The 25,008-nt window shown below is 48.6% G+C and overlaps 8 protein-coding genes across 8 annotated transcripts in view; 5 read left to right on the top strand and 3 right to left on the bottom strand.

The window, feature by feature from the left end:
- Positions 1-970, top strand: part of Pmar_PMAR006882 (prolyl-tRNA synthetase, putative) — a gene marked incomplete at its 3' end in the record, with an annotated part of 6,711 nt that extends 5,741 nt beyond the window's left edge. Inside the window, exons 14-18 of the mRNA XM_002788143.1 lie at positions 20-99; positions 148-275; positions 513-623; positions 698-844; positions 890-970. Coding sequence (XP_002788189.1) covers positions 20-99; positions 148-275; positions 513-623; positions 698-844; positions 890-970 — 547 coding nt within the window. The remainder of the gene's footprint in view (positions 1-19; positions 100-147; positions 276-512; positions 624-697; positions 845-889) is intronic.
- A 5,064-nt stretch (positions 971-6,034) lies between these two features.
- Positions 6,035-6,600, bottom strand: Pmar_PMAR006881 (hypothetical protein; the record flags this gene model as incomplete). The annotated part of the gene is made up of 3 exons (XM_002788142.1): positions 6,035-6,103; positions 6,156-6,378; positions 6,428-6,600. 3 exons carry the CDS (start codon positions 6,598-6,600, stop codon positions 6,035-6,037), a joined length of 465 nt encoding a protein of 154 aa, XP_002788188.1.
- A 301-nt stretch (positions 6,601-6,901) lies between these two features.
- Pmar_PMAR006880 (hypothetical protein) lies at positions 6,902-10,759 on the top strand (the record flags this gene model as incomplete). The annotated part of the gene is made up of 17 exons (XM_002788141.1): positions 6,902-7,177; positions 7,226-7,584; positions 7,633-7,695; positions 7,737-7,869; positions 7,918-8,035; positions 8,084-8,211; positions 8,449-8,559; positions 8,634-8,780; positions 8,826-8,924; positions 8,974-9,091; positions 9,294-9,400; positions 9,474-9,584; positions 9,628-9,717; positions 9,824-10,030; positions 10,078-10,278; positions 10,325-10,435; positions 10,475-10,759. The coding sequence occupies 17 exons, from the start codon at positions 6,902-6,904 to the stop codon at positions 10,757-10,759; spliced, it is 2,664 nt and encodes an 887-aa protein (XP_002788187.1).
- Positions 10,760-12,454: 1,695 nt separating this feature from the next.
- Positions 12,455-14,158, bottom strand: Pmar_PMAR006879 (3-ketoacyl-CoA thiolase A, peroxisomal precursor, putative; the record flags this gene model as incomplete). The annotated part of the gene is made up of 9 exons (XM_002788140.1): positions 12,455-12,537; positions 12,569-12,711; positions 12,753-13,044; positions 13,096-13,195; positions 13,241-13,337; positions 13,472-13,588; positions 13,637-13,817; positions 13,865-13,997; positions 14,039-14,158. 9 exons carry the CDS (start codon positions 14,156-14,158, stop codon positions 12,455-12,457), a joined length of 1,266 nt encoding a protein of 421 aa, XP_002788186.1.
- A 906-nt stretch (positions 14,159-15,064) lies between these two features.
- Positions 15,065-16,745, bottom strand: Pmar_PMAR006878 (hypothetical protein; the record flags this gene model as incomplete). Its single annotated transcript, XM_002788139.1, has 8 exons — positions 15,065-15,126; positions 15,586-15,661; positions 15,704-15,820; positions 15,868-16,003; positions 16,096-16,212; positions 16,261-16,349; positions 16,465-16,608; positions 16,650-16,745. The coding sequence occupies 8 exons, from the start codon at positions 16,743-16,745 to the stop codon at positions 15,065-15,067; spliced, it is 837 nt and encodes a 278-aa protein (XP_002788185.1).
- A 1,909-nt stretch (positions 16,746-18,654) lies between these two features.
- Positions 18,655-20,689, top strand: Pmar_PMAR006877 (heat shock protein 70, putative). The gene has a single exon (XM_002788138.1). It carries the CDS (start codon positions 18,679-18,681, stop codon positions 20,614-20,616), a length of 1,938 nt encoding a protein of 645 aa, XP_002788184.1. The 5' UTR covers positions 18,655-18,678; the 3' UTR covers positions 20,617-20,689.
- A 228-nt stretch (positions 20,690-20,917) lies between these two features.
- Positions 20,918-22,867, top strand: Pmar_PMAR006876 (heat shock protein 70, putative; the record flags this gene model as incomplete). Its single annotated transcript, XM_002788137.1, has 1 exon — positions 20,918-22,867. One exon carries the CDS (start codon positions 20,918-20,920, stop codon positions 22,865-22,867), a length of 1,950 nt encoding a protein of 649 aa, XP_002788183.1.
- Positions 22,868-22,999: 132 nt separating this feature from the next.
- Positions 23,000-25,008, top strand: part of Pmar_PMAR006875 (heat shock protein, putative) — a gene marked incomplete at its 3' end in the record, with an annotated part of 2,178 nt that continues 169 nt past the window's right edge. Inside the window, exon 1 of the mRNA XM_002788136.1 lies at positions 23,000-25,008. Within this exon, the coding sequence (XP_002788182.1) occupies positions 23,084-25,008 (1,925 nt within the window). The 5' untranslated portion in view covers positions 23,000-23,083.

Here is a 25,008-nt window from a genome sequence, read left to right as displayed (position 1 = left end):
AAGAGTCCGAGCTTGATAGGAGGGCGGTCTCGTCAAGAGAGACACTCCTCTGGGATCTCGAGATTGAACGAGCCGGCGTACGGGAGAAGGCCCGCGCATGTGATAAGGTGTCGGGTGGATGAGGTTAACGGAAAGGCTCCATGTTAGTGGCTGCTCGAGAGAACGAACTTGCTCATTGGGAGAAGAGGATTGAGGGGAATAGACAGAACATTCAGGAAAGGGAGGAAAAACTCCGTACTCTACGACAGCAGTTTGAAGATCTTAAGAATAAAGAGGTAATGTTAATCCTTAGAAGGTGTTTGTCTTTTGAATACTGCGGTCGCTGACTTTCGGGAGAGGCCTATGAGGTCCGCGAACGGATATTCATGGGGTTTCTCTAACTGCTGGATCGAATGGTGTATGGGTCTTTATCTGCTTGACTGCATAGCTCAGTCGGTAGGGTGTCAGGTTGTCAACCTTGTGGTCGTGAGTTCGAATTCTATGCGGAGTGTTTTTATGGATTGTACACGTAGGTGGAGCTCGCTACTCTGAAAATAAAAGCTGAAATGGAAACTGATCGGAGAGCTTTGATTGAGCAGCAAAATGAAGTCGACAAATTGAGAGCTTGTCTGGAAACGGAGGAGGTACTCTAGAGAAATACCCATTCGGGAATATCACCTATTCTGTCGAGGGAGGAAGTGAGAAATGGCTGAGGTAGGTTCGTCTTGGGACAGTACACAACACACATCTGAGTACGGGGCAGCAGCTCTTGACCGCCGAGCGGGAAAGGGACGCCCTCGCAGTTCAAGTGGAGCAGTTGCAGGAATCACTTGCAGAAGCTCGGAGACAGAGTCGGCTGTTGGAGGTGGGGGATATCGAGACAACAGCAGATTTATGAGCTTTATTACAGACTACGATCGAGAATGATCGAAGGGCTGTTGAAAAGATGGAGCACGAGCTGTCGATGACGAATATCAGACTTCAAGTCTGAGACTTGGAGAGAGCAACTAGCAACACCCCGAGGTGTCGTCGATGCGGCATCTGGTTCCAATTTGGAACTTCTAAACGAGAGATTGTTGAGCTCAGTTCGCTTGAGGAAACGAGAGGTCGACCTCGAGAGGCGCGAGATTCCTGTGAAGGATCGGATACTATTGGAACTAGAGTCGGAACGAGAATCTCTGAAGGAGAAGGTGAAAGGGGGTAGGTGATCCTGCGCCGCGTAGGGAAGATATCCCGCGTCCCTGCTTGGGGATCCCTGGAATTTGAGCTTCCTAGGGGATCCCTGTTCGTCGCAAAGTTCTCAATTTCGTGGAGTATGAGTATACCGAATCGATTGGTGGCGCGGTTTCTCGTCCCTCGACTGTCACCTGCGCTGTCCAGTCCAGCAGTGACAATCCGGCCTCCTCCCAATGCTATTGCATTGATGGGGTGGGGCGAGTGGGCGTCGAGCCTCCACAGGATTTTGGGTTCGGTCTGTTGTATTGTCGGCAGGGAGTAACCAATCAGTGTCCCGGTCTCGGTGCCAGCGTGGAAGTAGTAGCCGCTCGGTGATGCTGAGCCATTGACGATGCCAGCGCAGCCCGAGTATCACCGATCGCCGAGCTCGGGCGCATCAAGTAAGTCATTCCAAATGAAGGTGATTACGCCATGTGGCCAAGCCAAACCAATAAGAGGCTTATCTCCGAGATTCAGTCTCACTCACGATGAACTGCTTAGCTGTCTCGACTGAAACAATCACTCGTACATTTACTGGTGAGGTCTCTCTCATTCTGCACTTCCATCTGCGATCATTTTTTTCCGTTTTTTTATGTAACATGCGACGTATGTCATACGTTGTGTAGTTAGGCAGGCACCATAACCTAGCCTTTCAAGTAAGTGAAGGTTAAAAATTATTCAGTCTCATCCTCGAGTAATACGTATAACTCGAATAATACGAACACTTTGAAAGCTGCCGACGAGAAGACCGACACTTCGACTGTCGCTCAGTCTCCCTCTTCGGAGCCTCGATGGCGACGTCAGAAAGACGACCCTGTCCGAGATTTACTAACGATCCACGTATGTCATCGTGCCTTATTGATGCGATACGGCAAATGTTGCGCGATGATGAGTACGCGTTGATCGACATGTATATCGCATACGTTAATAGCACTGTTACTAACTAGTAATACTAAGTAACATCAGAACGGATTCAAGTTGAATCATTCAACTAGTACAAAGAGGCTGTCATATACTATCGGTTACTGTGGGATTAAGAGGAGCCCCCCGTTGACTAACACTACTCGGAGGGGCCATTTGGACTCAAAAGCAGAACTACTCAGACTCATAATCTCTTATGTAAACTTAACTCTCATCCTAAGAACTTGAATCGTCGTAAAAAGGGGCCATCCGGCCATAGCGAGATCGACCTGATGAGCACGGTACGCGTACACAAGCACGCATGCGAAACGAAAAGCGAGCCGCTCTACGATGGAGCTGGCAAACATGGTGTAGTCTGCTGTAATCGACCATCCTCTACTCTACAGTTACTACACGACAATGTAGAGAATTCCCTTGCAATCGATATTATGACGCGAAAATTTCGTTTATAATGGAGGAGCATAATGCACGCGATTCGCGTCCAAGCCGGAGGTTGAAGATGTCAATGTCCTTTAATACAGACAGAGTCCTTCACCGAGCCTGGGAGAACGGGAATCACCTCACGATAGGAGAGGATATTGCACGGACCTGCATAGGATATGCAGCCCTCGGGTACGGAATGCGCGCGGTTTAAGATATGCATTACCTGGGTGGTTTCCGCTTCGCTCGATATAACCGAAGCCTTTCATTCCCCAAGACTCCCCCCAGGTGTTCATGATTTTCCAATACCTAAGGCCGAATTCATCACCAGGAAATACAGTGGTACTTACGGTTTTCCTTCTGAAGAAGTGCCATACCCAACGATGATGACGTTATGGTTCGGAACCAACGCTTCACAATCCTTGGCTACAAGGTTGAGCGAAGATATGCTTGACAACTACTCGAGTGGGCTCCCACTTGTTATGATGCCTCCCTTGTAATGTACAAATGCGGGAGTCGAAGCATATATTTTGGCTCCTACGGGTCCGGTTGCCACACCGCTTATCATAGCTGCTTCATTTGCTGCTGGTATGACCATCGTTTGAGTAGCTTGCTCAGGCTGAGAGAATCAGAAAAAGCTCAAACGGTTCGGGTCGAATCTTGTTTGCTAGTTGGCTGGTCTTCATCATTTCGAGTCTTTCTTGTGCCCTTTCGACTAAGTATTTCTCGCCGATATCTCCTCGACGATTAACATTAATAGTGATGCGTTCATGTGACACAGGAACTTGCATTGTATGAAAACCTCAAGATTCGCTCGATCGAGCGTGACAGCTCACTCACTTTGAGACACTGCTGCTTCGGATCAGTGGTGATTGGTATCTTGCACGATCCGACCTCAGCCTTATAAGGATAGCTGGCATTCTTAACGATACCCTCTTTCCCGACATATTCATATGATTTCCTCGCTCTACCTCTGGTACAACCCCTAAAAACACTGAGTGTCAGTGACAGTAAGAACACACACAAGATGGGTTCTCTATGATGGAGACTCTATCGACAACCCATCCTCGGGCGAAAGAATCGTCGTCGACTCACTCATTGCCGTATGGTTGACTACAGTCGACTATTTGTTGAACTGAGAATGGGATGACCTCCGGAATCCCAGTCTTTATCTTGAAACGGCTTTCCAGCACAACTAAATGGGAGCAGCCAATGCATCGAGCAAAGACAAGGCTTGTCTGACAAGCGCGAGTGAGATTTCGTGGCGAAATATTCGATCCAACTGGAGACTTACCGGCGGCTGCTATTGCGTAGCAGCTACCACAACGTATCGTTTGATCTCGCACTGGCCCCAACGCACCAAGAGCCTGCCAATCCACCGACGCAGGAGGAGCCTTCAAGTTGTCTTCTAGGTCTGGGAAGGTTATGCTCTGTGTGAAGCGATGAGAGAGAAGTCTCACAGGCTGAGCCATTGATATTCGAGGATGATCGTTTCTCCTCGCGTTCAGGATCTAGAACACACGTTAGCATTTCATTGAATACTTCACGTGGTATATCAGCATGCTCATTGAGGCCGATCTCATAAGATATATCGCCTGAATCACGCAACAGTAGATCACAATCGTTCGCATCATCGGTGCGACATTGTTCACCGTTGGCTTTCAGATCGCTGATCTCCCTTAAACTATGCATGAACGCACCCTTCGCAACCTCGTACTGTTCCTTCGAATCATACTTCTTGTTGTACCTGCGAGATCGGAAGAGGGGAGCATGCCTGGCGCCGCCAGGCTGGCGGACAGCCAGTGGCGGTGCACTGACTAATGGTGTATCTCACATTTTTATGAACTCCTGAAAGGCTTGTTCGATGTCATCAACTCCAGCCACCTGGCTCGAGTCTCTGACCATACCCTGAGCCACGATAACGAGGTATAGAATTCTGATGGTGAACCACATAAGAGTAAAGCGTGGAGAGCCAGGCGCGCCACTAGGGGTACGCATCTGTGGCAGACGTGCTGCTTGCTGTGAGCCTTACAGTGTGAGGGTGTACAGTGAATTGCCCTGACCGCTTCTTTCCCTTTTTTGTCTTGTGTCCTCAGCAATTATCCATCACGGTCAAGCCTAGTCACGAAGTTTTCCTTCCGTTGAGTCGGAATGGCACTTCTGAGTGACCTTTGTCAGGCGTTGGCTTGTTCGATTCTCACACGGAGTTATGTAAGAGAGTTTTTTTCTGGGAACCTCACGTAAACAGATCATTCACGTAAACAGATCATTCACGCATGCACAACCCACACGGAATACGAAACGCACAACCTAAACGGAATACGAAACGCACAACCTATGGCAAGCAATAGGCCATTATGGGCATAGCAATATCGTAGCTGTTCTGAACGGGTGGGGAATAAGAATCTCACTCTCGCGCGTCTTCACGTATATCTTAATGTAAGATATAGGTGCTAGTAGCACGGTGCTACTGACCGGCGGGGTCCGCCCCCCTTCGGGAACCGCTCAGCTGTGGAGACTACTTTTATACTGAAATCGTTGCATTTTCGAAGATAATCTCGCGCATATTCGACCGTACACATTCTCATACCAATCCTAAGGATTAAATCCTCTGAAAAGCAACTTGGTTCCCCGGTAGAACTCCATATCACCACGTCAGTATGTCGATGAAATCGTTCGTAAATACGTCGTTAGGGCTCGCGATGGGCTTCGCTTGGGTTTCAACTTCTGCAGCAGTCTGTTTGTTGCCAAGCTATGCTTCCTGGTGATGGTGGAACACCACCACTAGTAGTAACGTAGTAGAAGTTATGCAAATGCCGCTAGAGGGCGTTCTGTCATACTCAGTCAACGGCGGGTCCGTATTTGATGACATCGATCCCTCGATGGTAGGTATCATGGCTAGGACAATGAAGATCATTCGGGAATGTTACAAGCTGTAACTTACAACTCGTAGAAACTACATTCGTACAAGCTTGACCCGTACAGTTTCCGTGCAGTTTGTAGTCACTTGTCGCTTTAAGGCAGAGACAATTGAGCTGTTTCGTCGAGCCATGGCTGGGAAAACAGATGAGAAGAGTTTGACATTATTATCCACTGCACTCGATTGTATTATTCGAAGATTTGATTTCGACTGTTGAAGCTCCACTACTCTTGATGTTATACTTGGTATGAACATCCATAATACGAATGTCACCAGTTTCACATGGTATGGAATCCAAACTGTTCCTGGAGTCTCCAGGCTGGACTCCAGCCGCTGGAGCAGGACCTATCCTTCCGAAGAGTAGGTCGGTTCGGTAAGATTTCCGTTTTCGCGTTTATTCTCTGGGAGACACCCTAGGAAGTCTAATATTTAAATCTATAGAATGTTTTTATCGTAAGCCATTAAGCGGGATAGTCGTGTACACCGCTCCATTGGAGCTCGAAAATCGTGTAGGATTGGCAAACTTTCAACATCTGTAAGCTATCATTCTATTTGTCAACAGCAAAATAATGTCAAGCATCATGCAATTTGAAGGCCAGCAGCCACACATTCAGAGGCAACTGTTCCTGTAAGTGATTTATCAGGAACCTGAGAAATAACATATATCTCAATGTCGATCCAAACAGTGACATTGTCTCACCGAATGCCCCTCTTCAAGATCGGGCCTCCCATCCTGGCTCTGCATCGCCATCATCACTTTCATTAGCACTAGGAGTTGCATCAACCCCACGGCTGACATCAAAATGATGAGAGCGAGCATAGCAGTGAGCACTGCTGAATAATCCGTAGGAGGTTCAACGGAAGCGCTGTTTCCGGTCTTCTCGATCTCGGGTGGTGGTGCGACCGTTGTAGTCGTGAAGAACCTGAAAGCAGGAGGGTGGGAACTCGCGTGGATCTCGAATGCTGACTTACAAATCTGTGGGAGATAGGGTCAGATCACTGAAGCTGAATGGCTTAGTCGTCTCCTGAGGCATTGAACCCTCGATTAGGTCGAGTTGCCCAGGAGGGCCAATATCCACGCCGTCGAAAAGCTTGGCATCACTCAATGCAATGAAGAAGATGACGAAATCTCCCATAGTCCACATGATGGATGGAATGTGTAATCCTGACATGATTTTGGGTACAAACAAGGTCCTCCGATGAATGGAGTTTGCGATCTACTGTGATTATCGGCGCACACGCCTGCCTGGCGATCAACGTGTTCTGAGGCGAGCGAGAAATATATCACCCTGAGTCTCAGGGCCTGAGAACTACAAGTTTCCCAAGTTTCCCAAGTTGCAACGCATGTTCAAGTTCTATCGCATTTTTCTGATCAAGTGAAGTTGGTTCTTAATCATTTTCTCGTGTCGTGTTGAAGTAAGAGTGTTCGTCAATTTGAATAAGGTGATGGAGCGTGTCAGCGGTCAGAGTTGCACTCGTATGGCTTCCACTGATGAGGTCGTAAGGAAGGCGGTATCCTCGGAGTTCAAGGAATTCGTCAAGTCTCGAGGGCTGGCAGGGGAATTGAAGAGCCTCTTGCGGACGAGGCTTGTCCAAGAGTTTCGAAGGAGTGAGAGGAGACTTGAAGGCCATAAGACGATAAAGCTGAGCTTAAGGACGAAGGCTCTGGTCTCACTTATTGGAGACTATTTGAGGTGGACCAAGAAAGACCTCAGCCTCTCGGTGGGGTGATGTACTCGAGGATGCGATTAAAGCGGTGGTGGTCGCCAGGTTCTCCTGCCCGACTACGGCCTTTCCCCGTCGGATATGCTCGCGGAGGAGGACATTATGCAAGCCCTCGGGGTACCGGACTCTCAACTCGTCCTTGATAAAGAGAATCCTTTGCTATTGAATATTGTCAATGGAGTTAGCAATACCAAAAGGGCGTCCGAATCAGCGAGGTGGAGGACAAAAGCAACAGAACCACCTCACTCGTTGGAGCTTAGGATATGCGCCTCTAGCCAGACCGACTCTCCGGAGGCCTTCCTTACTCTAGAAGAGAAGCTGCGTGCACTCGAGGATGTCGCGGCGGCTGCTTCTGCAGGCAACGATGAGGATCGTCATAGACGAATAGAAGAACGAATGCTCCGGTAATTCCGTAGCTCTTGGCCGTGTCCGTCTTGAGCATTTTGTGACAGATATAAACGTGAGTGTGACAACAGGGTGAGAGAGGAAGTAGAAGCTCAGGTGCAACGGATAAGGTCGGAAGTAGTAGCATGAGCTTGCCGAATGACGTATGCAGGTCCATCGAGCTCCCCAACGCGAGACTGGAGGCTGCCGCGCAGTTGCGAGCTGAACAGCGGACGGCTCGAGAGGAGCTCGAGCGAGAGGCTAAGGAACGGGAAGCGAGGTTCAAACTTGTTGAACAAAGAACAGTACTTAAAGCTCCATGAGGGGACAGTGATCAGTAGCATGTGTTTTAGTTGGAGAGATTGCGGCTGAAAGAGTCCGAGCTTGATAGGAGGGCGGTCTCGTCAAGAGAGACACTCCTCCGGGATCTCGAGATCGAACGAGCTGGCGTACGGGAGAAGGCCCGCGCATGTGATAAGGTGTCGGGTGGATGAGGTTAACGGAAAGGCTTCATGTTAGTGGCTGCTCGAGAGAACGAACTTGCTCATTGGGAGAAGAGGATTGAGGGGAATAGACAGGATATTCAGGAAAGGGAGGAGAAACTCCGTACTCTACGACAGCAGTTTGAAGATCTTAAGAATAAAGAGGTAATGTTAATCCTTAGAAGGTGTTTGTCTTTTGAATACTGCGGTCGCTGACTTTCGGGAGAGGCCTATGAGGTTCGCGAACGGATATTCATGGGGTTTCTCTAACTGCTGGATCGAATGGTGTATGGGTCTTTATCTGTTTGACTGCATAGCTCAGTCGGTAGAGTGTCAGGTTGTCAACCTTGTGGTCGTGAGTTCGAATTCTATGCGGAGTGTTTTTATGGATTGTACACGTAGGTGGAGCTCGCTACTCTGAAAATAAAAGCTGAAATGGAAACTGATCGGAGAGCTTTGATTGAGCAGCAAAATGAAGTCGACAAATTGAGAGCTTGTCTGGAAACGGAGGAGGTACTCTAGAGAAATACCCATTCGGGAATATCACCTATTCTGTCGAGGGAGGAAGTGAGAAATGGCTGAGGTAGGTTCGTCTGGGGGCAGTACACGATACACATCTGAGTACGGGGCAGCAGCTCTTGACCGCCGAGCGGGAAAGGGACGCCCTCGCAGTTCAAGTAGAGCAGTTGCAGGAATCACTTGCAGAAGCTCGGAGACAGAGTCGGCTGTTGGAGGTGGGGGATATCGAGACAACAGCAGATTTATGAGCTTTATTACAGGCTACGATCGAGAATGATCGAAGGGCTGTTGAGAAAATGGAGCACGAGTTGTCGATGACGAAAATCAGACTGGAGAAGAGCAACGAGCAGCACGCTGAGGTGACGGCGATGCGGCGTCGGGCTTCAAACGAGAGAGTGTTGGGGTCAGTTCGATCGCTTGAGAAAACGAGAGGTCGAACTTGAGAGGCGCGAGATTTCAGCGAAGGATCGGCTTTTAAGGGAGCTAGAATCAGAACGAGAATCTTTCAAGGAGAAGCTGAGAGGGGGTAGGCCTCGTTAACACTTTGATGTCGGCAAGGGAGCCGACTGTGTCTGGTTCTATCCTAATTGAGAGTACTTAGTCGCCGCCGGCATCCTTCGATCGGTGTCTTATCGCCATACGTACGTGAGGTTGCTTAAGAACTCAGCTACCTATGTACGTATTGTTAGCGTCTATCTGTTAAATGTGTCTTATCGCTACTGTTTCAGTGGAGGAGCGTGAAGCTGAGCTGCAGTCGAAGGCTCATGAGATGAAGTACCAAGTCGATGCAGTAGAGGAATGGAGGAAACAGCTTGCAGCGGAGAAGCAACGAGAGGTGTGATATGTGTGGTGGATGACGAGCACTCTCTTGTGGATAAAGGGGGAGGGGTAGGCTGGGATGTGATCAGGTGGAGTCGGTTCGTGCTGAGCTGAGAGCCGAAGCGGAGGCTGAGAAGCGGCAGGCGAGGGAGAGTTTGGAGGAGGTCCAGAGGGAAAAGACTAAGCTCGAGGCCTGGAAGGTAGTGTGAGCCATCATCACTGTTGGAGGAGGTGTTGGTTCAGGCTCGTCTACAGAGTGTCCAAACGGCTCAGCTAGCGGCTAATGATCACTTGGCTCAGGCGGAGGAGGAAAGGCAAGCTATGCTGGATAGGGTAATGCATCTCGAATGAATTTGTGGACCATCTCCTCGTAATGTGTGAGAAACAGTCAATGAGCGACAGTTTGCCGCACACCGACTGTCAGTGTCCGCTTACTCAGATAGATATGCTCGAGCTACAGCTACGCATAGAGAGGGGGCGAGGGTCGCTACCAGAGGAAGTTCATCGTGTTGCGTACTCGGAGTCGATCAGCTGGTCTGGTACTCCGCCGATCGAGGCAACATCGAAAGTTGAGAGGGGAGAAGGGGCTCGGATGGAGTTGTTGGGACGGGTGGCGGAGCCTCGCGTACGGACAGATCCCACTGAGGTGAAGGGAACTCGTCTGCGGTGTGTTATCATCCTTCAATCGAATAGGTGGTTCAGGATGCCAAACAGCGTGAGGGAGGGAAGGAGAAAGGGGCGGAGAGCTCCCCCAGCTCTACTGGCAGCTTTCAAATGGTCGACAATGCGGAACCTCAGACTGTGGTGTCAACTGCCTGTTTGAGAGTGAGCGAAGGACAGGAGGTTGAGGAGCCCAGGGAGGAAGTGTCTGTCGGCGCCCGAGATTCGAAGCCTGTGAGACCTCCGCGATCGCCTTCCCCATTGTGATAGTGCTTTTCAGGGCTCGGATGCTACGCCCGATGCTGGTGGCGATGTGCGGAAGGTTATGGAATCGAATCCACTGGCTGCGGCTGCTCTTGAAGAGGACGATGACGAAGTCGTGGAAGAGAATGTAGGTCACTGAATTTCGACTTGATCATCGTTCCTCCAGATAGTGATTGCGAGTTCGCCTGGCGATGCGACAATCGAGTCGATTGGGCTTTCCTCTGATGCTTCTCTCAGCAATAAGGGTGATACTATTGAGGCTGGCTCAGAGGGAGTTCGGGATGAACCATCGGCGCACACGGAGAAAAAGTCTTTGGCGGGAGATCATGATGGTGGAGGGCAGAACGACTTACATAATGAGCGTCCTATTGCAGAGGAGGAGCCTGGCGATTGGGACTCGGATGAATTCGCGAGTCATCAAGATTCAGAATTGGTCGACTATGATTGGTGAACATACTTCAAATTAATACCATGCCACAGTTTCTTCTTACATGAAGGTTGTTGAGTTATCTGAGTGGCAGTAGTATTCACCTTGACTCGATTGCGACAGGAAAAGTGGAAACGTTCTGTGGCTGTTCGAATGCGAGAGAAACACGAACAGTATCCAGTCGAATCGTTGGCAATTATACGTTGTCCTTTGTAAGAGCCCCATCGCCACACAGGCCGCTCTGTTGACGATACGTAAATTGTGAATAATGCTCCAGAGCACAGGTTAGTTTTACTTAGAAGTCTCGAGTAACGAAATCGAAAGCACTATACAGCGGTGTAATACAATCCGGCAATCGCAACTTTTTGCTGAAATTGCGGATTTGCCGAATGCTATAATTCCTGACAGTCTCACTTTTTTGCACTTTTGTATGTGCTGCTTTCTCAGCTACAAAGTGGCAACCACATTTACACCCTAGCGATTTCTGGTATAGATTTTAGCAACCAAATGTTGAAAGTAGCAAATTCATAAGTGTTTCCCAGCAAGTCGCTCTGTTTTGCTTCTTTTTTGCTGCATTGTATATTTCCCCGGAATGTTTTACACTCTGGCACTTATGCCCAAGTGTGCTTCGCCCGCACGTTTTCGTTATTCTGGCAAGTTGTGCCCATTTGCTGTTTGATTTGTTTCGCGTTGTAATTATATAGTCTGGTATTTTTATATATCCTGATATCCTTCTCGAGAAATGTCCATCCATAGGCACCAGTAGGCTGCCTTTTAGATCTGATCTAATTGATTCAATTATTATCGACTATGTAGGAGTGTTGAGGAACTATACAGGCGAAAGATAAACACGGAGAAAATTCCCAAGTATGAACTCTAGCATCCCACACGTAACATTCGTCCACTTCGAATTCCCGCGTGACAATTTGCTCCATCCTTTTTGCAAGCCTCTAGTGCCAAAGCAGGAATTCGCTCCATTGCGAAGGTGCCCATTCGTAAACCGGCAAATTGCTCCTCTGAAAAGTAGCAATTTGCTCAATAGTAGAAGGAGCAATTTATTGGTTTGCCCCTTTGTTTGAGTAAAATTACTCAATTTTGTTGCATAGTAGCACTTCACATAGCGGCAACTTTTATATATTGTAGCAATTTTCTGAAATATAAACGAGCAAACGATATTCATTCGAGCAGTTTCTGCTATACAATACGGCAAATTTGCGTATTTGTAAAGTTAATTTTGCTACTTTGCTCCTTTGTATATCAGCCATAGCGTTCTTACACACTAGCACAACAGCAAAAGCCGCAGGAAATGTACATTCCAGCTAATTGGCACTTTTTTGCTATTTGCTACTTCGCTATTTTGTAACTGAGCCCTATACAGTATCCCATATGTTCGGAATATTTTCTGTATGACATCTAATAGTGTGAGGGCGAGTCGTGGATTTTATCGAATATGCTTGCAGAGATTGGAATGGCAATGAGTTGGCTTGAGTGCGATCATTTTCTTTCGTTTCGTAGTCGTATGTTTCTGTGAGCGATTCGACACCCAGGCCCAGTAATAACTAGGTAACTCGAAAACTGATGATTTACTCGATCATACTGAAAACGGTTTCTCACCAGCGATCTCAAAAAATCACTAGAAAATATACGCGCCTCTACTGAAAAGGTACAGCTGGACTTCTGATAGAAAAACGAACAAATTTCGGCCGTCTTCACATCAAACTATTGTTCGTTTACAATCACACCTGCGGCGCCCATTCCACCACCGATGCACATCGAAACGACGCCGAGTTTAGCTTTGGTGCCTGAAGAAGCAATTTCGTGTTTTGCGCGAACAAACTAACCGTTTACGTTTCATTTCTGGGAGTAGCGTGGCGATCTGCCTAGCGCCAGTGCACCCTAGTGGGTGTCCAAGCGCGATGGCACCTCCCTTCGGGTTCAACTTCTCAGCTGGAATCTTCAACTTGTGCACACAGTATCTGACAACCATCGTTCCAAAGGAACAGCCAAGAACACTCACGTTGCCTGACTGGCAAACGCCTCGTTGATCTCGAATATGTCGATATCGTCAACTTTAAGGCCAGTCTGAGCGAGTACTGCAGGAATGGCCGCGGCGGGACCGATGCCCATAATCTCGGGTGGGACACCAACTGCTGAGAAACCTTGCAATCTAGCCAGTATGGGCAGCCCCTGTCTTTGGGCCTCATCTCGGCGAGCAAGGAGGACACAGGCAGCGCCATCAGTCACTTGAGAGGCATTCCCAGCAGTAGTTGAACCACCTTTGAGGAAGGCAGGGCGGAGAGAGGAAAGACCTATGATTTGATAAAGGAGTGGTATGAAAAAATCAGAGAATATCAAGTCACCTTCCAAAGTCGTATCGGGTTTGCAACCCTCGTCCTTGGTCACTGTCACTGTAGTGGACTTGCCGGTCTTCGGATCAACAATCTTGGTCACGACTGGGACCTTCGACACACCATAGATAAGCTGCGGAATGATAAAAAAACTCACAATTTCGTCATCAAACAGTCCATCCTTCTGAGCCTTGCATGCCTTACGATGCGACTCCACAGCCATTCTGTCTTGGACCTCGCGAGTGATTCCGAACCTAAGAAGATCTTCCAAGACTTTCCATCGTGTCGGGTATAAATATTTAGATATCAATTAGTTATTGTTATAATATACAGTAATGATATAAATAGTAAATAAGCGATAACAATGACCCTTGAACCAACACCCTACTTGGTAGCGACGTTCTCACTGGTCATTCCCATCGGAATAAGGCAGTTCCTAGCAACTTCGTGCTCGAAGACGTTCTCGGAGACTTTACTCGGGTCCAACGCTGTCATCATATCATACCTGGGGGAAAGCCCAAGTGAAACTTGGAGCCGAAACCAGTCTACTTACATGCTCATGCTTTCAACACCACCAGCAAGCCCAACTTTGATATAGCCGGCTTTGATATCAGAAGCTATGTTAGCTACTGCCTGGAGGCCACTCGAACACTGACGGTTAATTGAAACTGTTGGAACCTCAACCGGGATGCCAGCCATCAGAGCAGCCATGCGAGCCGGGACTACACCCGAACCTGAAGTAGTAGACGATGCAAAGATCTAAACGAGTTGAAATGCCTACCAGACTGCAGCACGTTGCCCATTTGAACATCCCCGATGGTCCTCGGGTCTACACCAGTCCTCTCGAGCACAGCTTTCATCACTGGGCACATCATATCCTCGACCGAAGTCGTACGAAAGGATCCTCTCTTGGCCTGTGTCAACAGAGTCAACATAAGATGCTGTTATAAGTTACCTTGCAGAGTGGGGTCCTCAAGGCAGCGCAGATGACTACGTCATCAGGCCTCTTCTCATCCCTGTAGTTGTTTGGAGGACCACCCGAGACGTGAGTGGAGACGGCGGCCACACGGTTCATGGCTAAGTGAAGGAGGGAGTCTGCCGAACAATCTTGGTCACGACTGGGACCTATATACAGGTAGACGACTGACTACACTCAGGATTCCGTCAATTCAGCGTATCATCGATGCTCCATTGACAGAGTTGAAGAACGTCCGAACTTCGGACTCCGAAGTACCCACTTAATCTTCCAATAAACGCAAAACGCGCATTTCTCATCACTATCGATCATTATGGCGCGCGCTAAATGCAAGACGTGTTCGATCCGAATCTTCAGTCGATCTTGTCGCACTGAGTCTCAGATGGTTATTAGGGATATTTCTCTTGATCGACAAGTTATTCTAAAAGTCTCATTTCCATTGAAACGCCCTTTTGTACGCTACAAGAGAATTACGAGGGGTTTAACTCTTGTATGTTGTTTGCAAGAGTCGCTTTTCTCGTCGATAGCCGGGAGTCATACTAGATAGCTTAGTAGAGAGGAGGTATTCGAATACCAATAAGTCTGATGAAATATGCGTATTAACCCTATGGGCATGCGTGCGGAATCTGTCTCACCCTGGTGAGAGATAAGCGCGCTCGCCCAGGATAGGCGAATGATCGAGGATGATTGTATATACTCGTATATATTCATTCATTCGTATACCACTTGGGGACTGTGTTGATGTGGTATCATCTATCCTCAAGCGCACATCCTCAGTTGCCGTTTTGCACTATCCACTCGACTCTATTTCCAGGCCTACGACTGTGGAGTTAAATTCCCAACAGAGTGATCGCGATGGAGGTAAAGACAAACAGTTGGCGTAGTTGTACACTATGTGAATACTATCATGGATAAGGTTACTTCGTGATCCGCGATATGGCTACGACAGCGAATGGATGCCGAGTTGCTGGTCAATACCAATATCAGCAGCGAAGCTCATCGAGTTCATCTCTTACCAGGGGCGAGAACACCCCACGTACCAGAGGCACCGCGAGTAAGGAAAGCATCTAGGGTGTCGTCAACTTTCAAGGAAACGAACGCCTACTCCATCACACTAGGAGCTCATTGTCTGTAAAATATCATCCCGTGTGCGTTTGCAAGATTCCCATTCAAGAGATTGGTTAATTGGATACACAAGAGCGGATATAAGAGGAAAGTTACACAAGTAATGGAATTGGAGTTCTGATGAATTCATCTTCGACCCTGGTCGTCTTGCCCTTCATCGTCCGCATGCTTGTCCTCAATCAACGCATCTGACACGTAGGGACAGGGTGGAAAATGTGCACACGGTCAACTACATGTGCTGGTGCTGACAATGTGAAAATTTCGAGGAAATTTCGGGAAATTCTCTTTGGTTTCTGTACACTCCTACCCGAATCCGTATACAGTGGGGAAACTCCTAAGCTCAGCTGAGGAAAGCAAACATGTATTTCTCCAACACGGCAAGTGACCGTAACAAGACCTACAGTTGAGGGCACACAGAGCTGAGATCAGCGACAGCTGAATCATCGTCGATTTCCACGGTAAATTGGATATGATGTCCTAAGGAAGATACCATAAAACGCACAAGTTAGAGGAGTTTACCATTAACGGCTGTGGATCAGGGAGATTGGGGTTGGCACTCTGGCATCTCAGTATAGTGGACACGCTCAAGAAGGGTGTGGTTAGAACAGCACCATGCCCAACGAGACAGGCCCGCATCTGAGGAAAGTGATATCGAACTGCTATAAGGCTCATATAACACCTACCACTAGTTCGTCCGTTTTGTCTAGGTGAGGATGACGCGATTGCAGACAGGACATAACCCATTGAGAAAACTCTTCATATGATAGGGATATTATGTAGGGGATAACACCGGACCAGAGGCCGCCAACGCCGTCATACCTAAATAACAGATTCGGGGATCGAACCGAGGACCTTTCCATAACAGGTCAAAGTGCTGAACGAACTGAGCTGAACATACTATAATATATTACTCAACGGTCTCCTTGAGGCACTGCTGTAACCCACAGTCCAAGATGGGATCCTGGCCGTATACAGCGATACGAGCTGTTGCCAACAACAACGGATAGGTAATGAACTCTACCGCGTATCTAACGCTTCCTCTATTGAAACAGTGAAGCTCATCGCGGGAATATTACCTGTACGCCGTCTTCTTTTGCTGACTGACTTCACGACCCGCAACAGGATACCTCAGAATAACCTTGGCGCAACTATGGAGAATATTGACCTAATACGGACCAGACGGAGGTTATCGATGCACCACGGGTTGACCACAGCAATAGTTAGCACTACTACAATCTACAGGAGCCAAGCGAGCGGGTTATGGTGGCCGCTCTTAGTACATCAACTCCCCTGTACAGCGCCCCCACACCATAGACATGCTTGATATCCTTCATCTTGTGCAACACCAAAGGCATCCGAATCTTTTGGACCTTCCGCATTGCCATCAATTCAGGCTCCTTATAGACCAGGAGCCGAGCATTGGCCTGAATATCGGTGCTGGGGATCACCAGAGGTAGAGTAGTACCATGAACATGGGGTAGGTCAGCAACAGGGTCGGGGATGGGACCAGGTCCTTAAGCAACTGTTTTACTGCTCTTCCATCGTCGTCGGATTTCGTCATTGGGACAAACAACTAATTTTCCGCAAAGTCGACCATTGGAGCTATCGCTGAAGTAACTAACTCAAAGACTGGAAACGAACCAGTTGAAAGAGGCAGATGAAAATGAAAATGGTAGTCATTGCCATGCCAGGGGACGGGCTCTAACATGGAGAGATCTACTACCTATCGTACTCCACAACAGGAGACCCCAAGTGGGTGACACGCATTACCATGATGATTGGTAGAGTATCTTTAGGCACTACCCTTAACACGCCTCAGCCTATTACATCAAACACCGCCTCGCTGTTCTATTTGAACTCCATTCATTGCTGCTGTGCAAGACACCGCTGAGTACCCCTATCGATTCCCGTTAATGTGCATCCAACCTCCCAAGCGTGGTCTTTAGGCTATCCCCTCAACACCACTCATCAACCTCAGCGACTTCACAGGAGCTGCCAAGCTTTCGGTATGGTACTCTACCGTTTCTACAGTGTTAGAGGTCTCCGACCGCAGTAGACTGCCGAAGTCCTCATCTCGAGGACTCGCTGCCACATAGCCCTCCCACCATGCAATCACCTGTGCCATGGTAGTTCACATGAAAAGCGGCCGACCGAATGACTACTACGGACCTCGCAGTACGGTTCTCCAGTGTTGCGCCCATCCAATAACAATACACAGTTAATAACTGTCATTGCTCGAAATTGGTCTTGTGTTCGACGAATTTGAGCTCGCGTTTCCGAATTCATAAACTTCATTCACGAATTTGAACTTTCACTTTCGACCGGTCTACGAAAATCGAACTTACATTTCGAATTTGAACTTTCATCTCGTGTAAAACTTCTTTCACTCGTCGAAAATCAAATCTCATTTATCTGATTTGTTCTTTCACTTGTTGAATTTGAGATTGAGAAGGTATAGAATATCGGAGGTTCAAGCTCCACATTCCAAAACGATCGGTACAAAGTCCACGCGAAATATTAGATTTATTTATAGTTTCATGTCTATATCTTATATTATGAAATACTTTATAGTATTTTCTAACCATAGATAACATTATATTTAATATAAATAAGTGATTATACGGTTATAACATGATCCTTTTTATCGACAGCGGACCATAGGGGTCGGCACCGAACTTTTAGTAGAGGTTCGGTTCGGTTCGGAGTTCGGTCGACCAAAGTTCGGTTCGGATAGTTCGGTTCGGCGGTTCGGGAACCGAACCGAATTTTCGCCGAACCCGAACCACGTTTTTGTTCGGCCGGACCTAGGAGATGATGTGGATATTCTCAGGGAGTCCCTGACAGGGACAACCTCCCGGAGGTTGTCCGGATCTCGTAAGCTTAGGGTGACTCGGAGGTCCTCCGAGTCACCCTGAGGTTACGTGATCAGGTCAGGCTGAGCACTTTTCGTGAGGAGCGCCTGGCAAATTGTCAATAACAACGTCTTCGGCAAGACATCACACTTGGAAGTCTCTCCCTCAACACAAGTCGAGTTAGGATATGAGGTTCAGATACACAATGTTTCAGACTACTCTGCGAATCGCAGACTGCGATGATCGTCGAACACCGAAATCATTGATCGATTGTGATTCGCGACTTTTTGGGACGTTCGCAATTTGCGAACCTCTCAAAAAATGAACGTTGAACCACTGTAGGTTAGAGTCTAGGGCTTAGACTCCAAGCCTAAGATCAATGCAATTTGCATTGATCTCAATGAGATCATCTCATGCATCATGCAAATACCAACGCTCGCTCCGAATTTTACCTTCCTCATTGATGAAACTCAAAGCACTGTCATTAGCATTGAGACATGCGAGATGGTTCATCTGATGCGAATTAAATATCCTCCGTGCGCGTTGCAAATTGTAACGGCGCATGTGCACGCGTGCATGACTATTCGGCTCGCCACACGACTCTCATCGGATTACTCCCTTCGACTACCCTCTCATCCAACGATGGCTAAGAAGTCCCCTGCTATCGGTATCGACCTTGGTACTACCTACTCCTGTGTTGGCGTCTGGAAGAACGATACGGTAGAGATTATCGCCAATGACCAGGGCAACCGTACCACCCCCTCTTACGTGGCCTTCACCGACACTGAAAGGTTGATCGGTGATGCCGCTAAGAATCAGGTTGCAAGGAACCCTGAGAACACCGTCTTCGATGCCAAGCGTCTCATTGGACGCAAGTACGACGATCAGGTTGTCCAGCACGATATCAAACTGTGGCCCTTCAAGGTTTCTGCTGGGGCGGATGGAAAGCCTATGATCGAGGTGCATTACCAGGGCGAGGTCAAGAAGTTCCATGCCGAGGAGATTTCTTCTATGGTACTGGTAAAGATGAAAGAGACTGCTGAGGCGTATTTGGGCACTAAGGTTGACGATGCCGTCGTCACTGTCCCTGCATATTTCAACGATTCCCAGAGACAGGCCACTAAGGATGCTGGTTCCATTGCTGGTCTCAACGTCCTGCGTATCATCAACGAGCCTACTGCCGCTGCTATTGCTTATGGTCTCGATAAGAAGGGTGAGGGTGAGAAGAACGTCCTCATCTACGATCTTGGTGGCGGAACCTTCGATGTCTCCCTCTTGACTATCGAGGATGGTATCTTCGAGGTTAAGGCCACTGCTGGTGATACCCATCTTGGTGGTGAGGATTTCGATAACCGTATCCTCGACTTCTGCATGCAGGACTTCAAGCGTAAGAACCGTGGCAAGACCATTGAGGGCAACCAGAGGGCCATGCGTCGTCTTCGTACCCAATGCGAGCGCGCTAAGAGAACTCTCTCTTCCTCTACTCAGGCTAGCATTGAGATTGATTCTCTCTTCGAGGGTATTGATTACAACTGCACGCTCTCTCGTGCTCGTTTCGAGGAGCTCTGTATGGACTACTTCCGGAACTCCATGGGCCCTGTCGAGAAGTGTTTGCGTGACTCTGGCATCGACAAACGTAATGTCCACGAAGTTGTCCTCGTTGGAGGTTCGACCCGTATTCCCAAGGTCCAAGCTATGATCCAAGAGTTTTTCAATGGAAAGGAGCCTTGCAAGTCCATCAACCCTGACGAGGCAGTTGCATTTGGTGCTGCTGTTCAGGCTGCTATCCTCACTGGTGAAGGTTCCAGCCAGGTTCAGGACCTTCTGCTTTTGGATGTGACTCCTCTTTCCCTTGGTCTCGAGACTGCTGGTGGTGTTATGACCAAGCTCATTGAGCGTAACACTACTATTCCCACCAAGAAGAATCAGACTTTCACCACCTACGCCGATAACCAGCCCGGTGTGTTGATCCAGGTGTTCGAGGGTGAGCGCGCTATGACGAAGGATAACAACCTGCTTGGCAAGTTCCAGCTCGAGGGTATTCCTCCGGCCCCCCGTGGTGTCCCCCAGATTGAGGTTACTTTCGATATCGATGCCAATGGTATCCTTAACGTGAGTGCTCAGGACAAGTCCACCGGCAAGAGTAACAAGATTACCATCACCAACGAGAAGGGCCGTCTTTCTCAAGCTGATATTGACCGTATGGTTAACGAGGCCGAGAAGTACAAGGCTGAGGATGAGGCCAATAAAGAAAGGATTGATGCCAAGAACGGCGTCGAGAACTACTGTTACACACTGAAGAATACTCTCCAAGATGAGAAACTGAAGGATAAGATATCTGACAAGGACAAGTCTGCTATTGAGAAGGCGGTCTCCGAGGCTCTGGATTGGTTGGACAAGAACCAGTTGGCCGAGAAAGAGGAATTTGAGGCTAAGCAGAAGGAGGTCGAGGGTATTGTCAATCCTATTATGATGAAGGTCTATCAGGCCGCTGGTGGTGATGCTGGCGGCATGCCTGGGGATGGATCTCCACCTCCAGCTGCCGGTGGTTCTGGACCGACAGTGGAAGAGGTTGATTAGCTGTATTTGGGTAGATTCTAAGTGTGTATTTCATTTTTTAAGAGTGTTGCAATTCTTTGAGGCACATACTATATGTGACATACAAAAACCATCGAGACACCTCAGCGGAAAATATGTCGTTTTGTGTCGTTAATACTCCTAATCGGAATATTGGTCATTTTTCCCAGGTTCTTAAGCGTGCTCAAACGGTGTATTATCAACGACTTGACGTGCACGCAAGTTCGGGCTCAATCAGTTAGCTATAGATCAGTTGTGGGTAGGCGCATCATGTATCCTGTTAGTCGTAGTCTGCTTTTGAACAATGTCTGACAAGAAGTCTCCCGCTATCGGTATCGATCTTGGTACCACCTACTCCTGCGTCGGTGTCTGGAAGAATGACAATGTTGAGATTGTCGCCAATGACCAGGGTAACCGTACCACCCCCTCTTACGTGGCCTTCACCGACACTGAAAGGTTGATCGGTGATGCCGCTAAGAATCAGGTTGCAAGGAACCCCGAGAACACCGTCTTCGATGCCAAGCGTCTTATTGGGCGCAAGTTCACCGATCCCGTTGTTCAGCACGATATGAAGATGTGGCCTTTCAAGCTTATCGATGGATCTGATGGCAGGCCCATGATCGAAGTCACCTTCAAGGGTGAGACCAAGAGGTTCCACGCTGAGGAGATATCCTCTATGGTTCTAACCAAGATGAGAGAAACCGCCGAGGCCTTTCTTGGAGTGAAAGTCAACGATGCCGTCGTCACTGTCCCTGCATATTTCAATGATTCCCAGAGACAGGCCACTAAGGATGCTGGTTCCATTGCTGGTCTCAACGTCCTTCGTATCATCAACGAGCCTACTGCCGCTGCTATTGCTTATGGTCTCGATAAGAAGGGTGAGGGTGAGAAGAACGTCCTCATCTACGATCTTGGTGGCGGAACCTTCGATGTCTCCCTCTTGACTATCGAGGATGGTATCTTCGAGGTTAAGGCCACTGCTGGTGATACCCATCTTGGTGGTGAGGATTTCGATAACCGTATCCTCGACTTCTGCATGCAGGACTTCAAGCGTAAGAACCGTGGCAAGACCATTGAGGGCAACCAGAGGGCCATGCGTCGTCTTCGTACCCAATGCGAGCGCGCTAAGAGGACCCTCTCTTCCTCTACTCAGGCTAGCATTGAGATTGATTCCCTGTTTGAGGGTATTGACTACAACTGCACTCTCTCTCGTGCTCGTTTCGAGGAGCTTTGCATGGACTACTTCCGGAACACTATGGGGCCTGTCGAGAAGGTCCTCCGTGATTCTGGCATCGATAAGCGCAATGTCCACGAAGTTGTCCTCGTTGGTGGCTCCACTCGTATCCCCAAGGTCCAGTCTATGATTCAGGATTTCTTCAATGGAAAGGAGCCTTGCAAATCCATCAACCCTGATGAGGCTGTCGCTTACGGTGCCGCTGTTCAGGCTGCCATCCTCACTGGTGAGGGTTCCAGCCAGGTTCAGGACCTTTTGCTCTTGGATGTGACTCCTCTTTCCCTTGGTCTCGAGACTGCTGGTGGTGTTATGACCAAGCTCATTGAGCGTAACACTACTATTCCCACCAAGAAGAATCAGACTTTCACCACCTACGCCGATAACCAGCCCGGTGTGTTGATCCAGGTGTTCGAGGGTGAGCGCGCTATGACGAAGGATAACAACCTGCTTGGCAAGTTCCAGCTCGAGGGTATCCCCCCGGCCCCCCGTGGTGTTCCCCAGATTGAGGTTACTTTCGATATCGATGCCAATGGTATCCTTAACGTGAGTGCTCAGGACAAGTCCACCGGCAAGAGTAGCAAGATCACCATCACCAACGAGAAGGGCCGTCTTTCTCAAGCTGATATTGACCGTATGGTCAACGAGGCCGAGAAGTACAAGGCTGAGGATGAGGCCAATAAGGAGAAGATCGAGGCCAAGAACGGTCTCGAGAACTACTGTTACACATTGAAGAACACTCTCCAGGACGAGAAGCTGAAGGATAAGATATCTGACGAAGACAAGGTCGCTATCGACAAGGCTGTCGGTGAAGCACTCGAATGGTTGGAAAAGAATCAGTTAGCCGAGAAGGAAGAATTTGAGCACAAACAGAAGGAGGTCGAGAGTATTGTTAACCCCATTATGATGAAGGTCTACCAGGCTGCTGGCGGTGACGCTGGTGCTGCTCCTGGTGCCGCGCCCGGTGAGGGTCCTGCACCCGGTGGGGTCTCGTCTGGTCCCACTGTCGAGGAGGTCGACTAGAGACTTTTGCTAGATGCTGCTAAACGTATGTGACGTATATTTGATACGCTGAGTGAACTGTATAAGAATCCGGGTTTAGCATTCGATTATCGCATTATTTGAACACTCTCCTAAGCCGTGCTACGGTGGTGTTTGTCAATCGCAGCTGTTGGAAGCGAGAGAATAGACGACCATTACATTTGGTTATTTGTATTCAACTCCTAAGTTTCGCGATGAATGATGACCCTCTTTATAGTGGTAACTCTGATTGCTCTATCGACCAACAATCTACTCAGATTCATACGAGTCCGAACGACCAGGGATGTATACCACACAAATTCACAGAACTCCAACCGTGTCGTGGAATACGCAGTTAACAAGATTTCCCTCCAACTGATAGCAATCTCACGTATCATTGAGAAAAAGGGGATCCTAAATGTCGATCCGACCAGCCTGATATATAGTAGACACGGTATTCCATATCATGCTACAATACACAATGAAGCTTTGTGCAACGCTGCGCGCTGTCCCTCTTTCAGCCTTGGCATCGACTCTTCATCATTGGTTTATTTTATACCAAATTTGTTCAACATGTCTGATAAGAAAGCTCCTGCTATCGGTATCGATCTCGGTACGACCTACTCCTGCGTAGGTGTTTGGAAGAACGACGCCGTCGAGATCATCGCCAATGATCAGGGTAACCGTACCACCCCCTCTTACGTGGCCTTCACCGACACTGAGAGGTTGATCGGTGATGCCGCTAAGAATCAGGTTGCAAGGAACCCTGAGAACACCGTCTTCGATGCCAAGCGTCTTATTGGACGCAAGTACGACGATCCGGTTGTTCAGCACGATAAGAAGATGTGGCCCTTCAAGGTTATCAGTGGTTCTGATGACAAGCCTATTATTGAGGTTGACTATAAGGGCGAGCATAAGCAATTCCATGCTGAGGAGATCTCCTCTATGGTTCTTGGTTATATGAAGGAGACTGCTGAGGCTTTCCTGGGATCCAAGGTCACTGATGCCGTTATCACTGTCCCTGCATACTTCAATGATTCCCAGAGACAGGCCACTAAGGATGCTGGTTCCATTGCTGGTCTCAACGTCCTTCGTATCATCAACGAGCCTACTGCCGCTGCTATTGCTTATGGTCTCGATAAGAAGGGTGAGGGTGAGAAGAACGTCCTCATCTACGATCTTGGTGGCGGAACCTTCGATGTCTCCCTCTTGACTATCGAGGATGGTATCTTCGAGGTTAAGGCCACTGCTGGTGATACCCATCTTGGTGGTGAGGATTTCGATAACCGTATCCTCGACTTCTGCATGCAGGACTTCAAGCGTAAGAACCGTGGCAAGACCATTGAGGGCAACCAGAGGGCCATGCGTCGTCTTCGTACCCAATGCGAGCGCGCTAAGAGGACCCTCTCTTCCTCTACTCAGGCGACCATTGAGATTGATTCTCTCTTCGAGGGTATCGACTACAATTGCACTCTCTCTCGTGCTCGTTTCGAGGAGCTTTGCATGGACTATTTCCGCAACACTATGAGCCCTGTCGAGAAGGTCCTCCGTGATGCCGGTATCGACAAGAGGAGTGTTAACGAGATCGTCCTTGTTGGTGGCTCCACTCGTATTCCCAAGGTCCAGTCTATGATCAAGGAGTTCTTCAATGGCAAGGAGCCTGCCAAGTCCATCAACCCTGATGAGGCTGTCGCTTACGGTGCCGCTGTTCAGGCTGCCATCCTCACTGGTGAGGGTTCCAGCCAGGTTCAGGACCTTTTGCTCTTGGATGTGACTCCTCTTTCCCTTGGTCTCGAGACTGCTGGTGGTGTTATGACCAAGCTCATTGAGCGTAACACTACTATTCCTACCAAGAAGGCTCAGACTTTCACCACCTACGCCGATAACCAGCCCGGTGTGTTGATCCAGGTGTTCGAGGGTGAGCGCGCTATGACCAAGGATAACAACCTGCTTGGCAAGTTCCAGCTCGAGGGTATTCCTCCGGCCCCCCGTGGTGTTCCCCAGATCGAGGTTACTTTCGATATCGATGCCAATGGTATCCTTAACGTGAGTGCTCAGGACAAGTCCACCGGCAAGAGCAACAAGATCACCATCACCAACGAGAAGGGCCGTCTTTCTCAGTCTGATATTGACCGTATGGTTAA

Source organism: Perkinsus marinus, assembly GCF_000006405.1.
Source record: "Perkinsus marinus ATCC 50983 genomic scaffold scf_1104296928836, whole genome shotgun sequence".
Classification (NCBI taxonomy): Eukaryota; Perkinsozoa; order Perkinsida; family Perkinsidae; genus Perkinsus; species Perkinsus marinus.
Note: the sequence above shows the minus strand (reverse complement) of the source record. Positions and strands in the feature narration are given on the sequence as shown.

Bases quoted from the DNA above. Each gene is read 5' to 3' on its own strand.
- Pmar_PMAR006877 (XM_002788138.1), top strand. From the start codon at position 18,679: ATGGCTAAGAAGTCCCCTGCTATCGGTATCGACCTTGGTACTACCTAC.